The following is a 21,191-nucleotide window of genomic DNA, read 5'->3' as shown; positions in this document are numbered from 1 at the left end:
CCCCCACCCCCCAATAAATTCCCATAACTGTGAACATTTAAAACAATAAAAGAAAAAAGCTTTAAAGTAAACGTTGGTGTGTGTGTGTAATCTAAATCAATTTCTTTCAAGCCTAATAATAGATGTGGGGCACAGAGGACAATGCTGTACTCAGAGACCCCCTGACGAAACATTCCCATACTGCCAGCTCACAAGTGCTGAGCCACCAGAATATCACGTGTGGTTTAAAAAAATCATTACCTTTTAACAGATGCTATGTCCTGGATTCTAGTTATTTGCCTGCTGATTTCTCAGGTCTAGGCTAGGTCTGCACTACAAAGTTTTGCTTTCACATCTATATCAGGCACGGGGTGTGATCTCTGACCAACATAGCTGTGCCGGGAATAGCACCTAGGGTAGACACAGTTATTCTGGCAAAACAGTGCTTTTGACAGTATAGTTTATTTCAGTGGGAAGAAACTTATCCATAATAAGTTATCCATGCCAAAGTGCAGATTTGGAAGTATATACTGAGTCCACACTAGGAGTGCTTTACAGGTATGCTATAACAGTAGAGCTATGTCAGCAAATCCCCCTAGTTCAGATGCAGTTTATACAGTGCTTTTGCTGGTATAACTTAAATCAAAACTAAGCTATACCAGCAAGAGAACATTTTTGCCAGTACAACTGCATCAGCGTTAGGGCTTTTGCCAGCATAGCTATGTCAGTTAGCAGTGTGATTGTTTTCACACTCCTAACCAACAGTTATGCTAATAAGGCTTTCTAGTATAGACCAGATCCAAGTGTAAATCTGACCCTAATCTAGACTAGAAATGGGTTGCATGTGTTTTTATACCAGTATCGCTACACTGACAAACCCTCCTAGTGCAGACATAGTTTATACTTGCAAATTGCTAGTATAGCTTTTACTGATTCCCCCAGCAAAACAAGTTACACTAGAGCTTTTGCAGATACAGTATAAAAATGTCATAAAAAAAATCACCCACCCACCCCCACCCGCTATTACCATATTGGCAAAAGTTTTGTGTATAGCTCTGGCCTAAGACTTTAGGGTGCATTTCGATAATGTTTTCAAGATTTCCTCTACAACCAGATAGGCTAGAAACATTCATTAAGAAAAAAGTAACCTTGATTCACACCTAAGAATTTGCTCCTAGGAGCTGGAGCTTTAAGAAAAATACTATGCATTGGGACACTCACAATGAGAGGGTTGCACATTTTGTTGCTTCCCTAGGCTGAGCACTTTGCACACACTGGAGGGTCCTTGCATTTCTCTCTTCCCAGCCACAAGTTCCCTCTGTGCCACCCTCCCCTCCCCTCCCCTCTGTTGTAGGGACTCTCTTCAACCCCTTCATCCCTTCCCTCATGCCAGGGTCTCCATGTCCCCCTTCCCTTCAAGCCAGGGTCTTTGTCTGTCCCCCATTCTTCCTCCCACACCGGCAGCTGTTTACCCATAGTTCCCCTGGCCCGCATGCATGGGGCACTGTGTGTCCACATTCTCCCCATGCTCACTATTCCCCCATCCTCAGCATGGCAAGGGCTTAGCGTGCCTCCCTATTTCCCCCTCCCCCATACTATTGTCCCCCATTACTCCCATGCAGGATCTCTGTGTGCCCTCCATGCCATTATCCTCCATGCCAGGAGCTATGTGCTCCTCATTCTTCCTCCTTCTGTGTATCCCTCATTCCCCCTTCCCTTGGGTTTCCATGGGCCCCCCTGCCTATGCCAAGGACTGTGTATGTACGCCCCAGCCCCCCACCTCCAACCCATTCTTTTTCTTTCTCTCTGGGAGATAAGTAATTCAGGGTGTCAATATGTTTAAACTGTACTAGGAACAGCAGCAGAGCTGAGATTGGGGTATTGCTATGCTGGAAAGCTGACACCAGCTGGTTCTTTGATCTACAGGCACAGTCGTTGGTTGAAGATGCTCAACCTGCTAACAAGATGCCAGAGGATCTGTGCACCCCCCATTTCTCCCTGCTGGTTTTTTGATTTTCATCCAAAGCAATAGGGTTCTGTCCACTGATATCTGCAACAGTCCCTGAAAGTTTGGAGTTGATCAAATGCAGCATCCAAACATTATTGCATTGCAGACAAGCATAGAAAATGCCACCCCACTGAGTGCAAGATTTCATATCACCTGGCCAACTAGAAAAAGAGGTTGAGTTTAGGTTGACCTTAGCTACCACATGTTAGCTAAGCCCTAACTAAATTAGTCTTAACTAGAAAAAAAGATCAAATAGTCAACAATGCTCCTTATATTTGATCTCACCTGTTACGTCTTTAAAATGACTTCAGCAGTGCAAGGTAAAAAGGCAGGGAAGCAATAGCAAAGTGGCTGCTGCTGTGACCATTTGTATTATGGACAGCATTGGAAGGGAATCACCTTTTGGTGACTGGCAAGCATAGTGGATGTAATTTTAGGCAGCACCAGCATTGGAAAAACCGAGACAGAACAGGATGGCTATGGCTGCTCAAGGCCCAGTTTAGGCACAGACCCAAAGCTTGACTTGTGAAAAGTTTCCTTAAATTCACACAAGAAAAACAAACAAACACAAAAGTATGATTCCCCCCCCCTTATCACTTTATTTTGTACAAAAACATTTAAGTAGTTGCCACAGCAGCTGCTTGGGTTCTCTGCACTGAAACTCTGGTGTGGGTCTTAGCCAGATGACCAGTGAATTCCTGATAAGGAGACTTGGTGAACACAGTCTCCTTCCAGAGGTCAGGGGTCAGATAACTGTAGGTCTTGGAGATCGCATCAAAGGTGGCTTTAGCAAAGTTGCCCAGGGTAGCAGTACAACCCCCAGCTGAAGTATAGCAGTCATCAATTCCAGCCATCATCAGCAGTTTCTTTGGAACAGGGGCAGATACAATTCCTGTACCACGGGGTGCTGGGATCAGATGCACCAGAACAGACCCACAACGACCAGTAACCTTGCAAGGTACAGTATGAGGCTTGCCAATCTTGTTACCCCAATAGCCTCGTCGTACTGGTACGATGGATAGTTTAGCCAAGATGATTGCCCCACGAATAGCAGTGGCAACTTCCTTGGAGCATTTTAAACCAAGGCCAACATGACCAGCCATAATCCTTTGCATGACTCATTAGTCCTAGCCGAGCCTTAAGAAAACCCTCTGACAGCAGTTCTCAAACTGTGGGTCAGGTCCCCAAAGTGGGTTGGGACTCCATTTTAATGGGGTTGCCAGGGCTGGCTTAGACTTGCTAGGGCCCAGGACTGAAGCCCGAGTCCCACTGCCTGGGACTGAAGCCCAAGGACTTCAGCCCTGGGCAGCGGGGCTCAGGTTACAGGCTCCCTGCCTGGGGCTGAAGCTCTTGAGCTTTGGCTTTGCCCCCCTCCACCTAGGTGGTGGGGCTTGGGTTTTGTCAGAGGGGGACGTGGTGCAATGAAGTTTAAGAGCCTCTGCTGTATGATAAGACAAGGCAGCACAGGCTGTATTTGAGGTAGTGGCTCGACCAAAGGAGAACTACAGGATCTTTGTCCAACAGCTTCAATAAAGAATCCCTATTACCGGTATATTCATTACAACCAGCTCAAGTTTCTTCCCTACCACGAGTGGTAGATACCACAAGGATATATGCACCAAAATCATTGCACTTTATACCAGGCAGCTGATGGTTTGGGAAAAGAATCACCAGACAATGAAGTTCAATTACCCTGATGCTTTATTAAATCTTTGACAGAGAGGGTGAAAAACCTCACAGAACCACAAAATCCCCAGTCACATTTCACTGGCTTCTTAAATCACTAGCACTCTTTATCATGCACATAAATAATGTGACAGAGCAACACTATGACTATTGTAATTCATCTTAAGTGATGCTTTTATACAACATTACCTAGTTAATATAGTCTTGCAATTAACTATTAGATAATAAATAAAAATTGTTTCGCAAACTCTTTTGGAGAAAATTATGTCTGATTGTAATAAGAGTAATCTTAAAATCCTGGCTGTTTATTTGGATACATTTTGAAATTACAAGTAATACAAAAGATCTCAGTGGTTTGAGCATTGGCCTCCTAAACCCAAGGTTGTGAATTAAATCCTTGAGTGGGCCCATTTAGGGATCTGGGGCAAAAAATCTGTCTGGGGATTGGTCCTGCTTTGAGCAGGGGGTTGGACTAGATGACCTCCTGAGGTCCCTTCCAACCCTGATATTCTAGGATTCTATGTAAATGTTGCTTTTTTCAATCACAGCAACAATAGCCCATACAGGAAACACTGTTAGAGTAAACTTAGAATCCTTTATATAAAAGGGGGGGGGGAATCTCATTCAAGAGAAAAGTCCATCATCAATTTTGAACACACAAATATACAAGACACTTACAAATTCTTTTAGAATTTGTTAGCCTGACAGGAACATTCTGAATAGATCACAAAATTGGCATTAAGAGGATTATTGCATTTAAGAGAGACATATAGCAAAGGACAAACCCACACTTAAGATACTAGTAAACAAGGATAAAAAAACATCATGGACGTTTACAATTATTGAATGTTCTTAAATCAGGCAAATTAGAAGGGTTAAGTTTCAATTACAATAAATGCAGAAGATAAATTATGTTATACATTCAGTTTGTCATGTTTTAATCTTAGTGTTATCTTTATTGCACATAAGATTTTTTTCTTGTTTGTTGTGTATAAAAAATATACAGGCTATATGAAGTGCTAATTAATGTTGATCTAGAATATTACATTTTTCCTGATTTAAAACAGCCTTAATGCAACAATAACTGGGTTGCCCCAAATTGTGTCTTTTTTGTTTTTAATTGCCATGCTTTATAACATACGGTAACTCCTCACTTAACGTTGTAGTTATGTTCCTGAAAAATGCTACTTTAAGCAAAATGATGTTATGGGGAAATTGGATTAGCTTAAGAATTAATGTAAATTGGGGGTGGGGGAAGAATTAGGTTCCAGGGAATTTTTTTTTCCACCAGACCAAAAAACTATATATTATACACAGACACACACAGTATAAGTTTTAAACAATTTAATACTGTACACAACAATGATGATTGTGAAGCTTGGTTGAGGTGGTGAAGTCAGAGGGTGGGATATTTCCCATGGAATGCCTTACTGCTAAATGATGAACTAATACTCGGCTGAGCCCTCAAGGGTTAATACATTCTTAATGTAGCCTCACACTCTGCAAAGCAGCACAAATGGAGGGAGGAGACACAGAGAGAGACAGAGACACACTGTGTGTGTGTGTGTGTGTGTGTGTGAGACACAGACCCCCCGTGTGGGTGAGAGAGAGATGCGCATTGCCCCTTTAAGTACGCTGACCCCACTCTAAGTACACTGCCTTTTTAAGTAGATCAGCAAGTTGAGACAGCAGCTGCTGCTAGCAACCTCCCTCTGTCCTAAGCCCTGTTGTGTCCCACCCTTGCTCTGTGGAGATGGGGTAAAGGAGCAGGGTGGAGGGGGGCAGGAGAACACCCTGACATTAGCACCCCTCTTTTCCCCCCCACCCTCACACAGCAAGCAGGAGGCTCCAAGGAGCAGCTCCAAGGCAGAGGGCAGGAGCAGCACACGGCACGGGGGGGGAGGGACAGCTGAACTGGCCATCAATTGGTAGCCTGCTGGGCGGCTGCACCACAGGGAACTTAGGGGAGCTGATAGGGGGACTGCTGGTCCACCCTGGTTCTGAGCCCCAACTAGCTCCAACAAGCTGCTCTTTCTGTAAGCAGTGGACAAAACAGGCGGCTGCCAAACAACATTATAAGGGAGTATTGTGCAACTTTAAACGAGCACATCCTCTAATTGATCTGCAACGAAACAACGTTAACCGGGATGACGTTAGTTGAGGAGTTACTGTACATAACTCCTCAGTTAGGTTTAGATGTTCACACCTCAGGCCCAGACTCAGTAAAGCACTTACACCCATGCCTAAATTAGGGTTACCATATTTAAAAAATAAAAAAAAAGGACACTCCACGGGGCCCCGGCCCCGCCCCTTTCCCAACCCCAGCCCCGCCCCAACTCCGCCCATTCCCCGCCCTAACTCCCCCTCCTCCCTCCCAGCCACGCGAAAAGGGCTGCCCAAGCGCTACCGGCTTCACGGTTTGCCGGGCAGCCTCCAGACCCTGCGCCCCTGGCCGGCGCTTCCCCAGCACAGCTGGAGTCCTGGAGGGGAAGTGCCCAGCCGGGGGCGCAGGGTCTGGAGGCTGCCCGGCAAACCCGTGAAGCCGGTAGCGCTCGGGCTTCGGGCAGCCCCTATGCCTCCGGACCCCGCACCCCCGCCTGCTCCTCCCCTGACTCTTCAGCTCTGTTTAAGAGACAAGCTGCCCGAGCCAGCGCTACCGGCTTCGGGCAGCCCCCTTGCCTCCAGACCCTGCGCCGCCAGAGCAGAACAGCTGGAGCCCGGGAAGGGAAGTGTCCGGCCGGCGGCTGGGGTCCGGAGGCACGGGGGGCTGCCTGAAGCCGGTTGCGCTGGCTCGGGCAGCTTGGCTCTTAAACAGAGCCGAAGTCTGAGAGGGGAGGAGCAGAGCAGCCGCGGGAGGGGAAGTGCCCGGCCGGTATTTTTCCCGGACTTGTTCGGCTTTTTGGCAATTCCCCCCGGATGGGGTTTTGATTGCCGAAAAGCCGGACATGTCCGGGAAAAAACAGATGTATGGTAACCCTACCTAAATGCTCTGCTGAATCAGGGCCTCAATGAATGAAGTGGGATAAGATTAAGTTCCTACTTTACTGCAGATACCACTGTTGACTGAAGAGAAGTTTCTGCAAGGCTGAATTAATGAGACCACAGGGCAAGAATATATGCTGCAATTACTATTTTTGCAACAGTAAAGGTTAGATTTGTTTTAAATGAGAGCTTTGAATTTGTATGAAGACCTTAAAATGGCAGGCTATTTTGATTTTTTTTTTTTTTTTTTTTTTTTTTTTTTTTTTTTGCACATACAATCTGATTTTGGGGAAATGTGTGCAGTGGGGGGAGGAGGATTCCCCCTGCATTTCAAAATCTCTCATAAAACTTGTCCCAAGAGTAGACTGAAAGCAACAGCCCCTGTGCCTGTCAGGCCAGGTATGGAGAACGTACAATGATATAACGAAGTAGGGCTTCATTTGGTTCTGCAAAAGCAAATAGGGAAAGCTTCAGCATAGAAAAAAAAAAGTATTCTAGAGAAATGAATATCTAAAAAAAGATTTTTTTTATAATCTTTTTGCAACCTTATCCATACTTAATTACAAAACAAAAAGGATATTGTATATTTAAAATAATGTAATTTGTTCAAAACTCAAATAGCAAATTAAGGCACTTCTATGTTTTAATGCTTCAAGTACTTCACTGTGCATGGTGTAATAAGTTGCCTAGGTAGAACCACAACAGTGCTCTGTGTAAGCTTGAAAAGCATGTCTCTTTCACCAACAGAAGTTGATCCAATAAAAGATATTACCTCACCCACCTTGTCTGTCTAATATCCTGAGACCAACATGGCCACAACAACACTGCAAACAACAGTGCTTAAAAGCAGCTGATGCACTAACTTGCTCCACCTAGCTGCGGCCATTCATTTGAAGAAAGGGTGTGATGTCCGAGGCCCAGTAGGCTGACATCGATCTTTTTCCATCTAATTGAGGTTATATGTTATGTTTGGCTATCCATGTCATTTTTCAGTCAAATGTCCCTGGCTGGAGAGGTTACCAAACACAGGATTGAGCTTGGACCTGATTTCAGAGCAGAAGAGTGTCCCCCTCTATTTATTTTTCAGAAGGAGATCTTTAAGCATTGTTCTTTTCAGTAGCCAGAGTCTTTAGAATAACCAGAGCCATTGAGTTAAGATGATACTGATCTAGTAGAGGATGGGAAAGTACAGGAGAATGACTGAAAACTAGAAGAAGTTAACAAGAGAGTTATCCACACCTTGGAGGCAGAGACAATACCAGTCTTATGTTTGTTGGCCTGAGTTGTAGTGGTCTTCAGTAGAACCACTGTTTGAGTATTGCCATCTCTCAATTTGAGGTTTGTTTTCCAGTGGCTACCATTACAACATTGGTTTGCAAGGAAGCATTGGATATGGGCACAGTGGCTCTTATCTTTCAAGTTGAGTGGACAGTGCTCACCTCTCTATGCTCCAACGTGGCCTCATGACTGCAGAGACATTCCTCTCAGTCAACGGTGGAGATGCTTGCATGATGATATTTGACTCACACTTTGCCTCCCTGGAGGCATACAAGAAGCTCTGTTTCCTTCTCATGTTTCCTACAAATGCTCTAAGGTAGAAAAAATCCATTCTCAAGAAGTTTTCCTTCATCAAGTCACTGCAAGCCTTTGTTCTCCTAACCAGCTGATTAAACATTCCACTCTTCTTGCAACTGGATGACAGTTTGGGGTTGATGGGCTTTGACCGAGCAAAAAGGATCCGGAATTCCAGGTCAAAGTGTGCGACTGCTGGGCCCGACAGAATCAAGATGTTACTGCTGCTTAGTTTCCCATCAGTCCATGTGAAACTTAATAATGAGAAAATTCACAAATGATGTTAATTTATTAAAATAAATAATACACCCACACAAAGGTTGAAATAGTGCCAATACATGTTCTCTTTCAATACAAGAAACTAGATTGTTACTGTACTACGGATAGTTAGCAACATAATTTTTAGTGCAAACATCACATACGATCAACAGCTCACAAGAAAAACAGTTTTGTACTATTACCCTTCACCCCACAATCCAAAGAAGTCATAGGAGACAAGGACATGAAAAGAAATAGGGTACTTGCCTGTAGGAACCTGTTGTCACTCTTATGCCATCAACCAAGATAAACTTTTCTTGGACCTTCCCCACAATTTTGACTCCTGACCTTGTGCAATAAGTGTTTCCCGATATAGTTCGAACTCTCATCAGCTGTTTGAAAGAGAAAAAAACGTATTTAAGTTTTGACATATCAAGAGAAAATGTTTCTACCTAAGAGGGAAACTTACAAACATTAAAGACCGCTGTTGATCAGCTAACACAGGATGCTGCTGAGTGGCATAAGATTCTCTCTCCTAAGGAGTCAAATGACCATTCTAAGGGGTTCTTGTGGCTTAGGGAGCAAAACACGAAGTGAAAATCTGAACCAGAATTTAGTCTCCCTCTTTGTAAAGCAGAGAGCCTTGACACTGTTGGACTAACAAGACCACTCAACGTATTTGTCCTTCAGGGAATAAGAAATGGACTAAACTGAACTGAAACCTCCTTTGTGTCCTTACAAAAGAAGTGACTAAAAAATATAGTGGATTATGTGTTTACCCTGTATGAGTCCCCTCCCCCTTTAAATAATTTATGTTTGTGGGAAGAGAACCTCTCTTTCAACAGATTTCCTAGAAGAAGGAAAAAACTTTAATCATCTGGGCCAGAAACATTAAGACATTCGTCAGAAAGATTCCCAATTCTAAGGAAAGTCAATTTACTTTATGAGATGGCTACAGCTATTTAAATAAAGAAAAAAGTGTCTGCAGTGCTTTCAGCAATCCCATAACAAGTGTTAAAGACAAAAATCACTTCAATATAATACATGGGTGTTAATGCACCTCTAAAGACATCATCGTTTGTGCAGTTAATGCCTTGTTTTTCAAGATCAGTTAAAACTTACAAAAAAAGAGCAAGCGCTACATAGATCATATTTCTTTTTAAAACTTAGATGTTATGGTTGCAATAGGGCCAATAACCAGTTGTTTGTTGCCATAAGTATCACAGTGCCTACCTTCTCCTGCTCAAGATCAACTCCTAGATTTCTGCACATTTTCAGAAAGTGGGGAAATGAAGCACGATCTAAAAGGATGTACACACTAACTTTCCGCTTGCTACAGGCTTCCTGAAGGTCTTTGAAGATATCAATGTCTGTGAAGGTATCCATAACCACAGCAATAACCTGAAACAAATACAGAAGAAACCATTAGTTCAAGAAAACCTTGTGACCTATGTCTTATCTTTCTCAGCACCCCGGGGAAGATTTAGAAGGGGCAGAGGGTGTATGAATCAATTTAGCTTCCAAATTAAGTAGACCCCTGATTGGTTTCCTTTTATTGATACCATATTCCCTAGACAAGTTTCCATTTTCCTTGCTACTTTTTTTAAGTGTTATTTTATTGTGACATAGTCAACCTGTTCGGTCATTCTTAGCAGCATTCCACAAGTGTGTCAAGTACTGGATAATTTAGATATGTAATGTTGTAGCTGCATCAGTCCCTGGATATTAGAGAGATAAGGTGGATGACGTAATAGCTTTTCTTGAACCAACTTGTTGATGACAGACAAATCTCTGGCTGAATCAGAGCTGTATGTGCAGGCTCTACAGTGGGAAAGCTTTTTATATTGCTCTGCATCAAAGGTAAGAGAGGACACCATGATACTGAGGGATGGAAGGGTAAGGGAATGGGTTTAGGTTAAGCTAACAGCACTTCAAAGGGAAAACACATGGGTACTATACATCTGTTAGGTGTCAAATATGTTGCTTCACACACACCTAAAGTATAATGGATACCCATTATAATCAATCTCTGCATATCATCGCTTCCACAAAGTCATACATAGTAAAATGGAAACAGATACTGAACTCGTAGGATGATGGGAGTCTGCTTCTTAGAGTATTCATTCTGTCTTTGACACTTACCATTTGATAATGTATAAAAAGAAAGTACATCTAAGATTCTTTGCTATACCATCCACGTGGTTTCCTTTTGTACACCTGGAATTGCAATAGCAGGAACTAGAGAGTCTGCGAATAGGGACTACATCTCTTTGGTTCATAGGGTGTAAATGACACAATTAAATAGCTGAAGGCAGGTAAGTGAATTGGGAAAGAGAGATTGCTGGTTGTCAGTCCTTTCTGTCAATGCATAAGTTACTCAGGAAAAGGAATCTTATATACATTCAGAATCAAGTACTGAATCATCACTTATCAGGGAGCACTATCTCAGTTTGTCTTTGCTCAGCAGCATCTTGCTCACTGTTTAATTATATTTGTTTTCTATGTTCCCTCTTGTGTATTGCAGGACTTCACCTGCAAGGTTGAGCCACATAGGTCTTAACGTTCCTTCATTTCCCCCACCTCTAAATTGATCCCAAGACCCACCAGGGCAGGCAGGGACCACAGGTTGCTCTCCAACACCAGATGAGTGGGCTAGTAAGAAGCTTACTTAGACACATTTTTTTAAAAATAAGTGTTTCACCACCAGCCTTTCACAACCAAATAGTTGACCTTTAATACCATTCAGCCACTTAATAAACTGAGATATGGAAATGGGGAGTAAATATCCAGTCCAAAACAGAACTTTGGCAAGATGGTTAATTCTTAGCTTGAAGTTTCTTACACTGAAGTACCCCAAGTTGGAGATGCAACATAAATGCAAGCCATTTTGATAGACACATCCTAAGTCACAGATTGTGGGATTGTCCCCTCTTCCTGTAAATGTACTGCTTGAAGAGAAGGACTGCTTCAGTCCCAAAACTTGGAAAGGATCACTGACTTCACCAGGGGTATCTGCAAAGGGTTTGAGTATGCAAGGAAAAGGAACTTCTCAGCACAGCAAATACCTTCACTGGTGTGAATTGTTTTCCCCTTTACTATCATTTCTTTAGATGAGAAGAAATACTGTATTGTCATTAGTAGGGCTGTGGAGTGATTAAAAAAAATAATCACAATTAATCGCATGATTAAAAAAATTAATCATGATTAAATCACACAATAATAGAATACCATTTATTTACATATTTTTGGATGTTTTCTACATTTTCAAATATATTGACAGAACAGAGTACAGTGCTCAATTTATTTTTGATTGCAAATATTTGTGCTGAAAAAATAATTTTTCAATTCACCTCATACAAGTACTGTAATGCAATCTCTTCACCATGAAAGTTGAACTTACAAATGTAGAATTATGTACAAAAAAATAACTGCATTCAAAAATAACAATGTAAAACTTTAGAGACTACAAGCCCACAGAATCCTACTTCTTGTTCAGCCAGTCACTCAGACAAACAAGTCTGTTTACATTTGCAGGAGATAATGCTGCCTGCTTCTTGTTCACAATGTCACCTGAAAGTGAGAACAGGCGTTCGCATGGCATTGTTGTAGCCGGCGTCGCAAGATATTTATCGTGTCAGATAAGCTAAAGATTCATATGTCCCTTCATGCTTCAACCATCATTCCAGAGGACACGCGTCCATGCTGATGGTGCGTTCTGCTTGATAACAGTGCAGACCAGCGCATGTTCACTTTCATCATCTGCGTCAGATGCCACCAGCAGACGGTTGATTTTCTTTCTGTGTGGTTCCCGCATCGGAGTGTTACTCTCTTAAGACTTCTGAAAGCATGCTCCACACCTTGTCCCTCTGAGATTTTGGAAGGCACTTCAGATTCTTAAACCTTGGGCTGAGTGCTGTAGCTATCTTTAGAAATCTCACATTGTACCTTCTTTGCGTTTTGTCAAATCTGCAGTGATAGTGTTCTTAAAATGAAAAACATGTGCTGGTTCATCATCCGAGACTGCTATAACATGAAATATATTGCAGACTGCAGGTAAAACAGCAGGAAACATACTGTTCTCCCCCACAGTGAGCTCAGTCAAAATTTAATTAATGCATTTTTTTTGAACAAGCGTCACCAGCGTATCTGACATGTAAATACCTTGCAATGCCAGCTAAAAAAGTGCCATGTGAACGCCTGTTCTCGCTTTCAGGTGACACTGTAAATAAGAAGCAGGCAGCATTATCTCCCAAAAATGTAAACAATGTTGTATGTCTTAGCGATTGGCTGAACAAGAAGTAGGACTGAGTGGACTTATAGGCTCTAAAGTTTTACATTGTTTTGTTTTTGAGTGCAGTTATGTAACAAACAAACAAAAATACATTTGTAAATTGCACTTTCACAATAAAGCAATTGCATTATAGTACTTGTATGAGGTGAATTGAAAAATACTATGTCTCTTTTTTTATAATTTTTACAGTGCAAATATTTGTAATCAAAATAATATAAAGTGAGCACTGTAGACTGTATTCTGTGTTGTATTTAAAATCAATATATTTGAAAATCTAGAAAAAAATCCAAAAATATTTAATAAACTTCAATTGGTATTCTATTGTTTAACAATGTGATTAAAACTGCAATTAATCATGATTAATTTTTTTTGAGTTAATCGCGTGAGTTAACTGTGATTAATTGACAGCCCTAGTCATTAGGGATCCCACAACATTTTGAACAAAGGAAGCATTATTAGTCTAGATGGCCTGGCCAAGATCCAGCTTGGATAATTACACTCTGCCTTCATAGCTGATATCATAGGGAGAAATCTAAGTAGAGATGTTCTTCAGTTCTCCTCTGAAAAACTTAAGTGGGACTAATTTAAGACTAGCCACAGCAAAATCATAGAGCAGGTCCTCAAGGAATTCATTTTGAAGCACTTGGAGGAGAGGAAGGTGATCAGGAACATTCAACATGGATTCATCAAGGGCAAGTCATGCCTGACCAACCTGATTGCCTTCGATGATGAGATAACTGGCTCTGTGGATATGAGGAAAGCGGTGGATGTCATATAGCTTGACTTTAGCAAAGCTTTTGATACGGTCTCCCACAGTATTCTTGCCAGCAAGTTAAAGAAGTATGGATTGGATGAATGGACTATAAGGTGGATAGAAAGCTGGCTAGATTGTCGGGCTCAACGGGTAGTGATCAATGGCTCAGTGTCTAGTTGGCAGCCGGTATTAAGCGGAGTGCCCAGGGGTCAGTCCTGGGGCCGGTTTTGTTCAACATCTTTATTAATGATCTGGATGATGGGATGAATCGCACCCTCAGCAAGTTTGCAGATGACACTAAACTGGGGGGAGAGGTAGATTAGCTGGAGGGTAGGGATAGGATCCAGAATGACCTAGACAAATTGGAGGATTGGGCCAAAAGAAATCTGATGGGGTTCAACAAGGATAAGTGCAGAGTCCTGCACTTAGGAAGGAAGAATCCCATGCACCGCTACAGGCTGGGGACCGACTGGCTAAGCAGCAGTTCTGCAGAAAAGGACCTGGGGATTACAGTGGATGAGAAGCTGGATATGAGTCAGCAGTGTGCCCTTGTTGCCAAGAAGGCCAACGGCATGTTGGGCTGTATTAGTAGGAGCACTGCCAGCAGATCAAGGGAAATGATTATTCCCCTCTATTCGGCACTGGTGAGGCCACACCTGGAGTATTGCATCCAGTTTTGGCCCCCCCCACTACAGAAGGGATGTGGACAAATTGGAGAGAGAGTCCAGCAGAGGGCAACGAAAATGATTAGGGGGCTGGAGCACATGACTTACAAGGAGTGAGGGAGGATCTGATAGCAGCCTTCAACTACCTGAAGGGGGGTTCCAAAGAGGATGTAGCTCGGCTGTTATCAGTGGTGGCAGATGACAGAAGCAGCAATGGTCTCAAGTTGCAGTAGTGGAGGTCTAGGTTGGAACTTAGGAAACACTATTTCACTAGGAGGGTGGTGAAGTACTGGAATGGGTTACCTAGGGAGGTGGTGGAATCTCCATCCTTAGAGGTTTTTAAGGCCCAGCTTGAAAAACCCTGACTGGGATGATTTAGTCGGTGTTGGTCCTGCTTTGAGCACGGGGTTGGACTAGATGACCTCCTGAGGTCTCTTCCAACCCTAATATTCTATGATTCTACGACTACAGTAACTCCTCACTTAAAGTCGTCCCGGTTAACGCTGTTTTGTTGTTATGCTGTTGATCAATTAGAGAACATGCTTGTTCAAAGTTGTACAATCCTCCCTTATAACATCATTTGGCGGCCCCCTGCTTTGTCCACTGCTTGCAGAAAGAGCAGCCCATTGCAGCTAGCTGGTGGGGGCTTGGAACCAGGGCGGACCATCAGCTCCCTGCTCTCCTAAGTTCCCTGTGTGGCAGTCGCCCAGCAGGCCATCAATTGCCAGGCAGTTCAGCTGTCCCTCCCCACACTGCCACGTGCTGCTCCTGCCCTCTGCCTTGGAGCTGCTCCCAGGAGCCTCCTGCTTGCTGTGCAGGGGGGGAGGGAGGCTAATGTCAGGGTGTCCCCCTCTCCCTGCCCCCGACTTACTCCATCTCCATAGAGCAGGGGGGGAACACGGGAGGGAGCTTGCTGGCAGCAGCTGCTGTCTCAACTTGCTGATCTACTTAAAAAGGCAAAAACAACAAGGAGTCTGGTGGCACCTTAAAGACTAACAGATTTATTTGGGCATAAGCTTTCGTGGGTAAAAACCTCACTTCTTCAGATGCATTTTACCCACGAAAGCTTATGCCCAAATAAATCTGTTAGTCTTTAAGGTGCCACCAGACTCGTTGTTTTTGTAGATACAGACTAACACAGCTACCCCCTGATACTTAAAAAGGCAGTGTACTTAGAGTGGGGTCAGCGTACTTAAAGGGGCAATGAGCGCATCTCTCTCTCTCTCTCTCACACACACACACACAGGGTGTGTATCTCTGTCTGCCATGCTGTCTCCCCTCCCTCCATTTGTGCTGCCTTGTAGAGTGTGAAGCTGCATTAACAACAATGTGTTAACCCTTGAGGGCTCAGCAGAGTACTAGTTCATCATTTAGCAGTAAGGCATTCCCTGGGAAATATCCACCCTCTTCCTCCATCACCTCAACCAAGCTTCACAATAATCATTGCTGTGTACAGTATTAAATTGTTTGTTTAAAACTTAACTACTCTGTGTGTGTATATATATATATATATATATATATATATATATATATACATACACACACACACACACACACACACATATACACACACACACACACTCTTGTCTGGTGAAAAAAATTTCCCTTGAACCTACTTTCCCCCCATTCACATTAATTCTTATGGGGAAATTGGATTCGCTTAACATTGTTTCGCTTAAGGTTGCATTTTTCAGGCACATAACTACTATGTTAAGTGAGGAGTTACTGTACAAGCAGAAGGCTGCTATATTCCATCCTAGACGTGGCATGAGTGATCCCCAGGTGAATTATGTACATAGCACCCATTGTGCGTTAGACACAAGTTATCAGGTTTTATTTAAAAGACACACTGTGTGATGGTGTGATACTAAGGTGCCACAAGCATGTGTTTTGGGATGACCACATTACTCATAATTGCCAAGGTCCCAAGTGAGCTAGCCAAGGCCAATGAGTGTCCATAAGCACACTACACTGTCATTTATTCTGCATATAACACATACCTTGCCGAAAGACTAGTTTCTAAAGTATGAGAGATTTTATCACAAAGCAGACAGGATCCCTGCCCTGAGGAGCCTCTCCCTTCCTTCATTCTCCTGCAGGATTGTAGTGATGGCCTATCCACAGAGGAAAGCTCACCACCACCATGAATGTCACACGTTTCTACAAGACCAAATATTAAAGTAGTGATTTGTTTTTAAATGCAATAAATAATAATGCTAAAGTGCAGATTTCAGAATTTAATCCTAGCTGGTTGGAGATTAGGGACCAAAGCCAGCGGGTCTTTAGTGCAACACCGGCGTCCAGGGCTAGGCTCCTAGTTCCCCAGGCACAGAGGAGCGTTGTGCAGAGCAGTATCCCCCCGGGTTTCCCAGGGCGCCCGGAGGAGGAGGCTCGGCTCGGGCAGGAAGGGGGCGCAGAGGCCGGGCTGGGGACTCACCTCCCTGGCCGAGCGGATCTGCCTGCGCACCGCCTCCTTGCAGCTGTAGATGGTCTCCCCGAAGCTGGGCTGGAAAAGCGCCTCCACGCGGGTGAGGCCGCGGTACGAGCCGCTGGAGAAGGCCGGCCAGCCCAGCTCCAGCACGGGCGGCTCCACGTCCGACTGCTCGGGGAAGTAGGTGAGCGAGGAGCAGTCCAGCGAGGCGCTGAGCGAGGGCTCGGCCGCCCCGTCCTCGGCCCCGGCCGGCGTTGCGGCCGCCTGGAGGATGGCCTGGATCTCGGGCTCCGAGAGGAAGCCGGGCACCTTCTCCCGGCGCAGGAAAGCGCGGAAAGCGGCCCGGCCGCCCGCCACCAGCTCCTCCAGCGCCAGCCGCTGCGCCTCGCTGTAGAGCTCGGGCGAGCTCGGCTCCCCGGGGAACCAGCGGCCGGGGGCGTCCTCCAGGCACTGGGACTGGTTCGCCATGGGGAGCCGCGGCCGCCGCTATTAGCCCGCAAGGGTAGTCACTAAACCAGGCCTTTTATGAGGAGTTTTAAACCCAGCCAACGCCCCCTCACCCCAATTCTCCTCCACCTCCCACCCAGCGCCGGGCCCTGCCTCCTCCTCTTGCACCTTCCCAGGCTGAAGGGAGCGACGGTCGTTGAGTTCAAGCGGCTGGTAGGCTCCCTAATGCAGGGCCGCCCAGAGGATTCAGGGGGCCTGGGGCAAAGCAATTTCGGGGGCCCCTTCCATAAAAAAAGTTGCAATACTCTAGTAACATGTATTTGGAAATGTAAAAATAACCATTGAAATAAATTCAAAAATTAATTTTTAATAATTTGAAAATACACAAAATACATTATTTAAAAACATTAAATGCTTTAATGGTATGTATACATTTGCAATTACATAATGGGCTGTCGCTGGGTGATGGTGATGGTTGGTGCCAATGGGCCATCACTGCCTGGGGGTGGTGCTGCTGTTGCCCAGGGCTGGGTGGGGAGCTGGGCTCTGGGTCGGGAGGGGGATGCCCGGCTCACAGGGGCTGGACTCAGGGCTGTGGGGGGATGGCGTTGGGGGGTGCCCGGCTCAGAGGGACTGGGCTTGGAGCTGGGGGTCAGGGCTGTAGGGGGGATGGGGGTTGGGGAAGGTGTCCGGTTCAGAGGGGCTGGGCTCAGAGCTGGGGGTCAGGGCTGTGGGGGGGATGGGGTCAGGGGGTGCCTGGCCCTGGCCCCCTTACCATGCTGCTTACTCCCGCCTCCCCCCCTTTCCCAGAGCCTCAGCACGTGGCATCCATGAACAGCCCTAGACAGCGCTGCAGCAGCATGGCTCCACGGGACCTGAGCTCCCGCCTCTTGGCCCGGAGCCCCACCCCCTTACCCCGCGGCTCCGAGTGGGAGGAGCTCAGGCCACACCACTGCAGTGCTGTCCAGGGCCGCTCTTGGACACGGCGTGCTGAGGCACTGGGGGGGAGCCTCTGATATTCTCGTGGGGGCCCCTGCGGGTCCTGGGGCAAATTGCCCCACTTGCCCCCCCCTCTGGGCAGCCCTGCCCTAATGCCCCAGCTCACCTTGGTGGAGATACCCTGACTCAGGCTGGGCAGCTGCTGAAGCGGGCCAGGGAGAAGCAATGGAGAGTCTCTAACTCTACCAGTCCCTGCTTTCCTCCCACACTCCCCACCTAGCAATCCCTTGTGTAACCCCATCCGCGCTCTCGGAATGGCTACCCTGCCCCACAGGGCTGTCAATGAATTATTGAAAACAGTTGTAGAAACAGAGCACATTCAGCACAGGAGACCTGCTACCAAAGCATTGCACCGATCTTGTCCTTGCCTGTAACCACTAAAACTGCATTTACAAACCTGCATGGGGAGGGTCATTTTGTTTACTCTGATTTGTCATCCTCTTAACATGAAGGAGCCCTTCCAGACATGCATCTGATGAAGTGAGTATTCACCCATGAAAGATTATGTTCCAATACTTCTGTTAGTCTATAAGGTGCCACAGGACTCTGTCGCTTTTTACAGAACCAGACTAACACAGCTACCCCTCTGATACTTCCAAAAGGTGGTGAACTCCCACTGCTCAGGTAGCAAGTAGCCAAAATAAAAGCAAGGCATTAGCCTACCCCACCCCCTTTTGCCAAAGGCTGTCTGGGTGAAAGCTAAAGCTTCAGAAGCCACAGCTGTAAGTCATGTTAACAGTCATTCTACCCCTTTTCTTCAGAGTAAACCATATCAGAGGAATGTTTGAAACAGCAAGAATAAACCTGGGGTCTCTTCCACAGCACTGTTCTTTCCCCCAAAAGAAGTCTAGTGTCTAAAGAATAGGCTGTTATGAAAAGTAGAATGGGTATGCTACATCTTGATAACTTTGACTTCTTCCATGTGCTGTTTATGGTGGTTAATAGCACTAGAATTAATTCCTGCCTCCCCCCGTAGCTGGAAAATATAATCTAGATAGAAAATGTTTCATTAAGTGAATAAGAGTCAAAATCCCAAGTAGAAGGAAAGAACCAAAGATAAGGAAAAGTCATAATTAAGAAAACCCACACTGCAAATTCACTGTTTAAATTAATTTGTCAAGTAAAATTATTTTCCATCAGCAGAAAGTCTGTATAGCAGTATAATGTAACATTGTAAAAAGGACATGAAAGAAGGAAGGTTTTCAAATAGAGTTTAACAAGGAGAAAAGTGCTACCATAAATGAAGCAGGGAATAAATCCCTCACTTGGCTACTAAAGTGTGCATTCACCAGCTCTCTACAACCCCTGCAGTGGCTGATGAGGGGACTTCTGGCCACCGAGCCACCTTTTTTATTGGCTTCAACAGTGCTAGTGCAGCCAGAACTTTAAAGCCAGATCCTCCTGTCCTCATAGTTGCGTAGTATGGGCGTGGTAGCATAAAACAATGAATTGTCAGCTTTCCCCATGTAGGGAGGTTGAAATGCACAAAGTAGCCACTTTTGAGCATAGGTATAGTTACCTCTACCAACAAGAATCAGACCAGATGCTGACATTAATAGAGAAATGTTACTGCATTTAACCAGCTTGTGTTGTAGACAAGTTAGATTTAGGGTACTGTATACCTTTCTACTCGCTGGCATAGGAGAGGATCCAGTAAGAACGCTGGCTTGTTCCACCCATTACACACAAACTCACTGAAAGTGAGAACTCTGTAGTATATTTATGAGACCGGAAGTTACAGTTTTACAAAAGTGGAAATCAGATTGGCCAGTGAAGGTTCTGTCCATGCAGCTATCTGCTATTGTAGCTTGCCGAGAATAAACATCCTACAGTAGGTTGGAAAGATTTGGCTTCCTCCATCTCAGCATATCTCCAGGTGATCAAGATAGATCAGAATTAGTAACTGTTCCTCACTTCTGAAAGATTTATGGAATACAGGTAATCTCTGAAATAGGGGCAGCAGTGTTAGAGGTATGGTACTTGCAAGGATTATACTTCCCCCACATCCCTCTGCCAATTGTTGTAGGTTTCCACTTAAAAAAAAAAAGTGTTTCTCCCTGCTTCTTGGTAAGAGAAAGACACACAAACATGAAACAAACTGTACTGGAGAAAACAATGGAACTGGCAACAGACAAACTGCTATCAGTTACCACACTTAAAAGAAATTGTTTTCCTTGTATTTTTCCTACTTAATTATTTGTAACAGTAGGTAGCACATCTTCACACAAATGTAATTAAGACGATGGCATCCACTTGTTGCAACCTACAAATTTAGATTACATGAATGTAAAGGTTATGCAATGTCATTGTGTGAAGAAGTCACTGCTGCGCAGGGTTGTCAGCTAGATATTAGAACAGATGACAGAGTACCTGCTGCAATCATTTGTATTGCCCCATTGCCACCCCCTCTAGCAGCGCTTCTCACGCAGGGGTCCATGGCGCTCTGGGGATCCACATGACCCCATGGCTAAACCCCCAATCCCCAGCACCCCCGGGGGAGCTGTAGCCAGGTGTGACATTGCACTCCATCTGTTTATGGAAAATATGTTTATGAGTGTGAATATAATGTAACTAGAATATGCTTTATGTAAAAGGTCTCTTGTAAGGTATCATTACAAAGTTTATAACATACTGAGTGTGTTCAACCTATTTTTGTGAATATATTCTTGTATCTGAAGTTAGAAATATGAAGTATTACTCTGAAGTCCTATTGTAATTATGCAAAATGTGGGCTACTAATGATGGCTTGGAATCTTGATGGCTCCCATTGACTAGGACAGGAAGAATGAAGGCTTGGGGTCTCGCAGTACTGGTAGTAGATTCCATCTTAAACCTGTGGTGCTTTTCCATTTAGAAGATGGGGTGCAGACCCAGAGAAACAAAAAGATTCCCTGCTTGTGCCAAAGCTATAAAAGGGGGTGGAACAAAACAAAGGAAGCTGCCAGTCATGAGAAATCCCTGAGTTACCACCTGAGCTAGAAATAGGACTGTACCAGGGGAAAGGATTGGGCCAAGACTAGGAAGGAGTCTAGTCTGTGAAAGAAGCTTATTGGAATATCTCTGAGGGTGAGATTTACCTGTATTCAGTTTCTTAATGTATTAGGTTTAGACTTGTGTGT

General features: G+C 44.6%; 2 protein-coding genes across 2 annotated transcripts; both read right to left on the bottom strand.

Annotated features, from left to right (window-relative positions):
• Positions 1 to 2,576: 2,576 nt before the first annotated feature.
• On the bottom strand, positions 2,577 to 3,090 carry LOC101944299 (small ribosomal subunit protein uS5-like). The gene has a single exon (XM_042858484.2). The coding sequence runs from the start codon at positions 3,088 to 3,090 to the stop codon at positions 2,605 to 2,607; it is 486 nt and encodes a 161-aa protein (XP_042714418.2). The 3' UTR covers positions 2,577 to 2,604.
• A 4,072-nt stretch (positions 3,091 to 7,162) lies between these two features.
• Positions 7,163 to 17,224, bottom strand: LOC135975328 (protein FAM83D-A-like). Its single transcript, XM_065565851.1, has 4 exons — positions 16,633 to 17,224; positions 9,719 to 9,886; positions 8,753 to 8,877; positions 7,163 to 8,481 (listed from the first exon to the last, which is right to left on the bottom strand). The coding sequence occupies exons 1-4, from the start codon at positions 17,092 to 17,094 to the stop codon at positions 8,091 to 8,093; spliced, it is 1,146 nt and encodes a 381-aa protein (XP_065421923.1). The 5' UTR covers positions 17,095 to 17,224; the 3' UTR covers positions 7,163 to 8,090.
• Between the last annotated feature and the right edge of the window lie 3,967 nt (positions 17,225 to 21,191).

The sequence above is a fragment of the Chrysemys picta genome, chromosome 13 (assembly GCF_011386835.1).
Source record: "Chrysemys picta bellii isolate R12L10 chromosome 13, ASM1138683v2, whole genome shotgun sequence".
Lineage (NCBI taxonomy): Eukaryota > Metazoa > Chordata > Testudines > Emydidae > Chrysemys > Chrysemys picta.
The sequence above is the reverse complement of the archived record's forward strand: the minus strand, read 5'-3'. Positions and strand labels throughout refer to the sequence as shown.